At 42.0% G+C, this 10084-nt stretch overlaps 1 protein-coding gene across 2 annotated transcripts in view; it reads right to left on the reverse strand.

Moving 5' to 3' along the window:
- Positions 1-9786, reverse strand: part of LOC140468764 (lamin-B3-like) — a 47747-nt gene extending 37961 nt beyond the window's left edge. For both annotated transcript variants that reach the window (XM_072564787.1, XM_072564788.1), the window contains exons 1-3: positions 9286-9786; positions 1694-1850; positions 1488-1613 (exon numbers count right to left, since the gene is read on the reverse strand). In XM_072564787.1, the coding sequence (XP_072420888.1) occupies positions 1488-1613; positions 1694-1850; positions 9286-9647 (645 nt within the window). In that variant the 5' untranslated portion in view covers positions 9648-9786. The remainder of the gene's footprint in view (positions 1-1487; positions 1614-1693; positions 1851-9285) is intronic.
- Between the last annotated feature and the right edge of the window lie 298 nt (positions 9787-10084).

Below are 10084 nucleotides of genomic sequence, written 5' to 3' on the forward strand. Positions count from 1 at the left end.
CCTTTGCAGGACGCAATCCAATACATTGGAGGATACCATGATGGTAGTGATGATTTCCTGAAAGTGGAGTAGCAATACCTGTGGTGGAAGGATATGTGCTGGTGGATTGTGCTCTGGTCTGCAGTTTGTCTGTCAGCAAAGCGGATGTCTTTTGGGGCAAGCAGCAAGTTGAACCTGCTTTGGTTTCCACATTGAGTTTTCCCATCACTCGCTTGTGGAGAGTTTGGCAAGTCACAACTCATGGAAGAGTTGGGCTATTAATAAGATACTTAACAAGCAACGATGATCATCATTTGGGAACTGGTTGCTGCCCGACAAGAATCTCGCCTGGTGGTACCATTCAGCTCACCATAGCCAAGGTCATTTCAAGTTGGCAAGACTCTGTGCTCCATCATTGCTCTTGCTCATGCATTTCCCATCCTCCCTCCACCAAGCCTCATCACTGTGTCCCTTTGATTAGATTAGATTTCCTGCAGTGAGCAAATAGGCCCTTTGGCCCAACAAGTCCACACCAACCCTCTGAAGAGTAACCCACCCAGACTCATTTCCCTCTAATACACCTAACACTACAGGCAATTTAGCATGGCCAATTCACATGACCTGCACATCTTTGGATTGTGGGAGGAAACCCACGCAGACACAGGGAGAATGTGCAAACTCCCCACAGACAGTTGTCCGAGGCCAGAATCGAACCTGGATCCCTGGTGCTGTGAGGCAGCAGTGCTAAGCACTGAGCCACCGTGCCACTCCTTTAAGTGGTTTTACTATTTCTGCTGAATTATCTTCTTTATTACATATGATCCAACTGACCCTTTACTGATATTGCAATTTGATTTTGATTTGACATGGATATCTTTTTCACTATAGAGGGTTACATGGGATATTAAGAATCAAATAATCCAACTAGCAATGCCAGGCACTGGAAACCTCTTCGAGTTAAGGGCTTCACTAGATGTTTTGAACAGCTGAATGCTGATGACAGAGAAACAGATGGTGACAAAAAAATATGTAATATATAGAAAAATGAAATAAAGTTTACTTTCTCATATATCCCAGAGGGGAAATAAAAAGTAGTTTAAAGAAAACAATACCACTTGGAAAGTAGTCTATTTTAAAAAGGTACACAAGATGAGTCAGAGCATTATTGATAAGTTTTAATCGTGCTTTCCCTGGGATGGCCACAGTTTTGTCGTCAGGCATTCAGTAGCATTGGCCTGCACAAAACAGCCATGTGTCACTGGGAAGGACCAGTCTGGTGAAATAAAAATCTTAATGTTCACTTTTGTACTGGTTTTGTATGTCTAATATAAAATGGACATGAACGAAATCTGGATATCATATTTCCATAACATAAATGAGGGAGGAGATTCTAGCTAAGCTACTCTGGGAATTCAGTTCCACATCAAGATCTTTAAACACAGTGATTGATGCAAGTTCATTCTGTCAGGGAATGGAACACGGTTGTAACTCAAAGATAAGATGCATACCTTCTCATGTAAGCTTTTCTGAAAATCCAGCTTTTCCTGCAGCGTTCGTGCTCTGTGCGCCAAGTCCCAGTTTTGTAACTTTTCATCTTGGAGCTGTGCTTTAGTGTCGCTGGCAACTGACTTAACCTAAAGGAAAATGAAGCAGAGGACACCATTATTTTGTTTTTGAGGTGGGGTGGGGACATTGCTGATAGTGCCATGCTTACGTTTGTGAGCTCAGCTTTGAGTTCGGTGAGCTCATTCTCCAAGGTTGCTTTCTCGCTTAGCGTTGTCGCCAGTTGAGCTTCTTTGGAATTCAGGCAAGTTTCCAAAACAGTCACTCGGGCCAAAGCACCTTTCAACTCGAATTCCTTTTTTCCATTTCTGAAGGAATATTAAAAAAAATTGTTTATTGTTCAATTGATTTTCACTTCAGTTAGGATTTCCCTGATTGGTTCTAAACTTAGCATCAGAAGCAACTTCCTACTTTTAGTTAGATTTACACCAGGTGGGAAAAAGGGACAAGGCTAATAAAGAAAAAGACTCACCTTATATATATAAAAAAAAAACACAGATACTTCCACCATCTCCCTAGGGATTATATATTTGAATACTGCAATGTCGTTTACATACATTAGTTCTGAATTTTTACCCCTCCAAATATTCTTGGGTTCTACTACGCAGGGCAAGACTGAGTAGTTTACCCAGGTCCGGTTCATTGAGAATCCCATCAACAGTCACTATGGACAATTTGCAATCCTTGCTTTTCCAGATAGAAAATGACTAAAAAGAAAAATTACCTGATCCATACTCCCATCCATTACTTTGGTTTCTTTGTCGACTGGGTGGCTGGTTTATGATTACGTGATAAAGGTTCAATCCCAGCACCAGTTGAGGCTCCCATGAAGGGCTCTCCTTCTCCCCTCACCTGAGGGTATGGTGACCCTCACATTAAACCACCAGTCATTTCTGTAATGAGACAGCAGCCTTATGGTCTGGTGAGACTTTGAAACTTTACCTTTTATTCCAGTGTTTTACAATTTTTGGGAAAATGAAGCTGTGTGTTTGGGAAGCCATGCTATACTCTATCCATTCAATAGCTGTTCTACCCTCCTACTGCATTGTGACAGTCAGGACAGTACTCTGAATACAGTCAAACAAGTACTTCATAAAAAGTCAGGTTTACCCCTCAGTTTTGAACTTTTACTAGGTGCCATCTGATACCTTCTGCTCACTGCTGCTGAATGTTAATCTGTTTAACATATCAATGCCATTATACCCCATGAAAAACACAAATGTGATTTAAAAAGTCACATAAGAGATATGCAAGCTGCTTTTATTGAAAAGTTCAGCAATTCACATTGATGCTCAGACAAATGCATTTCATCTGAAAACAAATTTAAACACAGCAGCTAGATCAAGAGATCATTTCAATTACTTTTCCAGCAAAGATACTTGAAAGCATCCATACTGATGAAACGCCACTCGAAATTGTGGTGCATGTTAACCAACTAGAGACAGGAGGAATAGTGGGTTTGCTTGGGGAACTGGACAATGCATGTCACAGAACTATCAGAGCATTGGAGGAGGTCATGTAGCCCACATGCTTCTCCCAGTTCTATTACCAAGTGTCAATCACCTGCCTTTCCCCCATATACTTGTATACTTCTTTTCAAATATTCATTCACGCTCCTCTTGAAAGCCTCAGTTGAACCTGCTTCCACCACATTTTCAGGTCGTGTGTCCCACATCTCAACTACTTGCTTAGTGAAAACATTTTCAGTCAGATTACTTTAAATCTACTTCCTCTCAGTCATTTATCTAGCAGGAACAGGAACAGCTTCTTTAGTAGCAGGACCAGCTTCTTTCCAGCTACTAAACCGAACCCACTTGATCTGAAAAACCTCCATCAAATTTCCCCTCAGCCTTCTTTTCTCCAAGGAGAACAGTCCTAATTTCTTCCATCTGATCTCATAACTGAAGGTTCTCATTCCTGGAAACATGCTTGCAAATTACTTTTAATCCTTCTCCAACGCATTTGTATCTCTCCTATAATATCATGCCCACAACTGTACACAATACTCCAGCTAAAAGTCTACCAAATGATTTGCACCAGTTCAGCATCAATTCCAGTGCTAGTACTCTATTAAAGCAGAGGCCATTGCATGTTTTCTTAACTGCCATTTCCACCTTCAAAGATCTGTGCACATAACATACACAGGTCCACCTGTTCCTGCACCCCCTTTAGAATTGGAACCCCAATTTTATATTGCCTTTCAAAGTTCTTCTGACCAAAGTGGATCACCTCATACTTCTCAGCATTAAGCCCTATCTGCCCACTAACCATCCAAGCAACCAACTTGTCAATGTCCTTGTTCATCATTTGCAGTGGATGTAAATATGTTTTATAGCAGTCACAGTCATAAAAGGTGACAAAATCCCATTAGCAACTCTAACATGAAGTTGGCAAACCCAGGACATGCTGAGATTTGGAAGTTCATAAACAGGTTAATAATACGATGTCTACTTGCAATTGCTGTCAACTCCCCAACATCAATTGCCAAATCCTTATTTATACGAGAAACTGCCTACGGAGGTTGTGCTGAGAGAGTTATAGATTGGGAGATATTTAATGGTGTCATGGTTTGACCTTTGGGAAGGTGTATTGTATTAAGTGCCAATCAGGCACTCACCTGAACAGCAATCTCTCTTTCTCAATGTTGGATCCCTTGATCAGCCACTGTCTGATTTCGAGTGAGTGACTCCCCATACTCCCTATTGCAACAAAGGGCCACAAGCAAGGAGCAGCTTGGAGTTTCCAGCATGGTGAATGCTTAAGCCTGGGTCAATATTAGCAGTCTCAGGATGAAGCCTTTAAATGGGACATCAATTCTTCAAATCAAAAGTCTCAATTCACAGGGAGACAGAAAGCCCATGCATGAACCTTTCTGCTCAAGTATTGAGGAAGTAGGGTCCAAGTCACCCTCCTGCCTGATCAAATAGACTCACAAACTCTCTTCAGAGCATTAGATTCCACACACTACCTAAAAAAAAAGAGGTGCTGCAACAACACCTGAGACAGGATAATGTGAACACAATATGGCACGTATACCCTGCATCAAGAAATGGGGAGGAATATTTGCTTTTAAAAACATCAGCAGGGCACCACACAGACTTAATTCAGTTTGCAGAATTGGTTAATACTGATTAACAAATGAGATCAAGCCAGAAAGTTAAATATGAAAATTAGAGGATGACTAGAAAGTACAGTGGTGATATCTTCAGCTTAAGCAATATAGAAAATAGTCTATCAGCTCTGGTGTCACAACTTGGTCATGAGAGGGAAGTACTTTTGGGTTTTTTTTTGTAAGTGGATATCTCGTCTTCCGAAGTCTGCAGCCAACTGAACAGATGATAGTAACTGCACCTTAAACATTGATAATTAAAGTGACTTCACTGTTTTTGGTGTTGTACCTTTATTTGTGGGAATAAAAATTGTGGAACCAGTTGTACTCCATTAGCACACTGGCATGACACTTCAGTCTACAGAAATTGTAGATAGAATAATGAAGAAATACAAAAGGTGTCCAAATTAATCATTCCATTTGAATCTTGGTGTGTATGGTTTTGTCAGACCACTGGGTATTTGATTACATTCTATTGGCTGAAGCTCTTTGGTAAGCTTTCTTCGGAACGGCTGTGCTTCCACTGGGAATGATGCAAGTTCAACACGGAAACAATTACTTGGTTTAAATCCACGAAGTTCAGCTAGGTGAGAAACTGATCACCTAAAATTGCTCACACCTCTGGAGTCAGACCAGCAACCATTAAAATGTTGCATGCAGCAATAATCCAAGTACAACTCAAGACAAAAGCTATTGCTGCACTCCCTTGTGTTCACAAGCAATGGTATAAAAATTTCATGAGCTAACAAAACACTTTAGTTGAAACCCAAGTGACATTAATGGAATCCATCCCTAAAAAAACAAATCCATCAGTTCTAGCTGCGGCTCAACGATAGTCTTCATGCCCAAGTTAGAAAACTGTTGATTCAAGCCCCAATCCAGGAATACGAGCACAAGGGGCAACCTTGTGAAATAGTAAACTGCATTATTTAAACACAGTCTTTTATTTGTACAAGCATATAGAATGCCAACTTTAACCCTATGAGACAATCAATTTAGTTAGGTGAGAACAATACCTGTATTCTATTCACTTCCAGGGAATATTTTAATTTTCCCCAACTAATATCTTTTGCAAAGTTCTATACTGCTTTTTGCTTATATCCCATGCTTTGTATGGGATCAAGAATTTTACTTGTGTATATCTGTAACTTAAGTTTTTACATATCAAGGTAAGTAATTATGTCAGGTTACTCTGCATTAAATAGAACTTGCCACCAAGTCAGTCCATTCTTGGAATATGCTTACATCCATGTGCATTATCTTCCGGGTCTGCCATCCCTATCATTTGGGATCAGTAAATTTCGGTATTATTTTCCCTCAGCCCATGTCCAAATTGTTTGTGCATCTGCAATATATCTAACAATTTTATTTGAACATGTGGACAATTAAATAGATCTCTTTCTTGCATAATAAACCTGAGTATTGGTATAATAAATCAAAGTACAACAGGTGTTGGAGATGAAAATTAAAATTAGAAAGTACTGGAAGAACTCAGAAGGCACAGCAAAAAAAAAAAGAGCTGAATCTTACCAGAAATTGGCCAAGTTGTTTGGCAAGTATCATGGACAGTTTCCTTCTGTGAGTATTCTTGAGTTTTGTTACACTATCTTCCCAAACTCATTAAGTATGCTCCCTGCTTCCTTGTGGAACCTTGTTTAATATAGTCTCCCACTCAACATTGGCAGAAGCTCTGCCCACAGCTGGAACCCCTCAGGGCTCCTGGCACCAGTGTCATCTTTAATGGTTGGTATTATTTGCTTTGGGCATGTCAGATGGAGGGTAGTTATCACCCTTATGTTGCTGAGGCGGCTCCTGAAGGTTCTGTTGAATGAGGCTATATGGAAGGCTGTTGCACGCGGAGCATGACCTGAGATGTTATTTACTGATGGAAGTCCAAAGGGAGCAAGCCATGTGCTGGAGTCACCAGCTCGGACTTACAGGTCAGGAATTGTCACCATCTATTTTCTGTCTGGCAATTGGAAGGATAGAAAATTGCAACGAGGCAAGATGCAAATATACCTCTCGCCAAACACACACAAAAGAATCTTGTCTCACCATTCAATTCTGTTGGAAAATGGGCCATTGTGCTTTCAAAAGCAGGAAACTCCTGCTTGCTAATTCTCCCAAATTTCTCTCAATCTACACCCAGGGCAAGGGACAGCTACTTCATGACTCAATGTTCACACCTGTTAATTCAGCACTGGTTAAGAAAATTCTAGTTTCTCACTCTAAAGTATCCAGCTAACGAACTGTGCAATCAACTGAGCATACCAGCATAACGTGGTTATGACCTAAACAATGGCAGAGGAGATATTTGTCAAAATTAGCAACTAATCCCCACAAGTACTGAACATAGCCATTTGTTCAAAAAGGAATGATAGTTTCCCAGAAGGAGGGCAGGTAGACATCCTATCCAGCATGAAATAATTGACTTCTGGCCTTTCCACATCCTTACCAAGAGCTACAGAAATAAAGGTTACAGACATTACCATAATCTCTGCATGGCATGTAATGGACCATCTTGAAGGGATCAAGAAAGAGGCTGACTTGAAAAGATGTTTTATACTAGTTCTAAAACAATTTAATAGGCCCATTCAAATTGACTATTATATTGTCATGCCTTTGTGATAAAAGATCACAAAGAATTTTCAAGTAAAGTACAACAAATATCTTCTAACTAGTTCTTAGCTATAACCAACAATAATAACTCCAAATTGATATCAAATACATTAATTCAAATTTAATGTTATTTTAACAAAATAAAAACATGACAAAGCATTTTTAAAATTCATTTGCGGGATGTGGGAGTCATTAGCTGGGCCAGCATTTTATTGCCCATCCCTAGCTGTCCTTGAGAAGGTGGGGGGGTTTGGTGAACTGCCTTTTGAACCGCTGCTGCCCACCGACTGAGAGTTGACCCAGAATGCCATTAGGGAGAGAATGTGTCATCTACTGTAATCCAAATGTGCACAAACAACAGACTTGCTGATATTCTTTGAGCACAAACAGCGGTTCAATGAGAGGAAACTCTTAAAGGTCAATTTAATATGGAGATAAATGGCTTCAAGGATTGATGTTACTTCATCAAAAAATCTACCAAACATTAAGGAAACAATCCAAACTAAAACAGAATATTCTTGACTTGGAGACACTTTCTACAGAGAATCTTTACACAAAACCATTGTCTGTGAACCTGTTGATATTTAGCATTCATTTTCTGCATGTCAATTGGCTATAGTAACCATAGGTAATTTCATCTGAAATTTAGCAAGTAAACTAAATGATTAGTACGTATAATTGAACAGTTTTTGTTGTTCCTTTGAACCAACAGTTCAGCTACAGACGAACTGTGAGAGGTTGCTGTTTCTTTCTCTGTAGTTTTGAGGCGTGAGTGCAGATCCACTTTTTTTTTTAAAAAAAGCTTAACCTACTTTTCTAACCAACGTGTTTGGAGATATTACTACACATCTCTGAAACAAGTGGATTTGAACCTGGGCCTCCCAGTCCAAGGCTAGGGACACTACTACTGTGCCACACAGCACCCTGAGATGCCACTTCTGATAGTAGCAACAACTAATTAGGTTCTCCAGATAAATGCGAGAGTGTGGTGCTGGAAAAGCATAGCAGGTCAGGCAGAATTGAAGGAGCAGGAAAATCTGCATTTTGGGCAAAAGCCCTTCATCAGCCTGAAGGGCTTTTACCCAAAATGTCGATTCTCCTGCTGGTTGGATGGTGCCCGACGTGCTGTGTTTTGCCAGCAACACACTCTGGACTCTGATCTCCAGTATCTACAGTCCTCACTTTCACCTCTCCAGATACATTGCCAATTTATATCAAGCCTGTACCACTTATAATCAGAATTCAGTGGTTAATCTCTATAGACTAGATATCCTGATGCCCCAGCTAATCCAATAGCAGCATGTTTCCTGGTGGACTGTAAATACAATCAATAGATCTGGCATTAAGGCTTGCTTGGTGACCATTACAACTATCAATCAATCATTGTCAACTTATCCAGTCCTTTAGGGAAGGAATTCTGCCATTCCATCCTATGTGCTGAGAAACCCATAACAAAGTGGTTGACGTTTAACTGTCCGCTAAAGTGACCTAAGCGAGCCATTCCAGTTGCAAAATTTGGATGCAATTGTTGGAAATTTGTACTTATAAATAACTTAGGAATACAGATAAATTTAGGAATAAAGTATATATTTGCAATACAGAGATCTGGATATAGGTTTGCTTGCTGAATTGAAAGGTTCATTTTCAGACTTCTCATCACCCTACGAAGTAAGGCCTTCAGTGGGCCTCCAGGCAACGCACTGAGGCTTGTCCTAAGATGGAATGGGGGGGGAATGGGGGGGGGGGGGGAGGGAGAGGAAGGGAGGGTGGCGGTAAGGGAGAGTGGGGGGGTGAGGGAGAGGGTTGAGGGGGGTGAGGGAGAGGGTTGGTGGGGGTGAGGGGTGAGGGTTGAGGGGGTGGGGGAGAGGGTTGAGGGGGTGGGGGTGGGGGAAGAGGGTTGGTGGGGGTGGGGGGTGAGGGTTGGGGGGAGGGGGGGTGAGGGTTGGGGGGAGGGGGGGGTGAGGGTTGGGGGGGTGGGGGAGGGAGTGTTTTCTGCGGTGCGGTGCGAGCCTCACCTCTCCCGCTGGTCGCGGAGCTCCTCAGAGAGCCGGGTTACCTCTATCTCCAGCCGAGCGTTGTCTTTGGCCGTGCGGAACAGCCGGCTCCGGGCTTCGCTCAGCTCAGACTCCAAGCGGGCGCGGATGCTGCGGTGACAGGAGCTGTCTGCCTCCTGCTGCTCTCTGAGCCTGGCCAGCTGCGCCGCCTCCTCATCCTCCCGGCAGTGGTTCCGCCCGATGTAAATGGCAAACCGGTCATTGAGCTCCTGCAGCTCCTCCTTCTCGTTCTGCAAGTTCAGGCGCACCCGTCTCCCCTTACCCAAGGGGCTAGCACCCTTATCGGAACCCGGCCGCTGCCGGCTGGAGTCTCTCAGAGCCATTCCCCTTCCCCCAGAGGTCGCCAGTCAGCTCCTGCACCTACAGTATAACTGTATTAAATACCTCACTCAAATATCCTAAACTCTGGCTAAGAATAAAAAAACTAGCATTGCCATCATTGCACTGAATCTCTCAAAGAGACCAAGTCTCGTTCTGCTCTCGCTGTGTTACCTCAGGCTCTGACACAGATTTCCGGCTTCATTTACACTTTAATTGCAAGGTTGGTACAGAGTATAATTGCTTAACATTGCAGTCTAAACAAACTTTCAGTTTCAGAGCTTACCTGTCAAAAATCATAGCATTTGAAGTTTCCACATATGCCAGCATTCACATTTTATTGATTAATGACCAACTGGTCAGGTATTTTCAGGTTATTGACAATCCCACCAGTGAATTGCTCTGCCTATAGGCTTGAATATATGTAAGTAAAATGCTGGCA

This window comes from Chiloscyllium punctatum, chromosome 48, assembly GCF_047496795.1.
Source record: "Chiloscyllium punctatum isolate Juve2018m chromosome 48, sChiPun1.3, whole genome shotgun sequence".
NCBI classification, from domain to species: domain Eukaryota; kingdom Metazoa; phylum Chordata; class Chondrichthyes; order Orectolobiformes; family Hemiscylliidae; genus Chiloscyllium; species Chiloscyllium punctatum.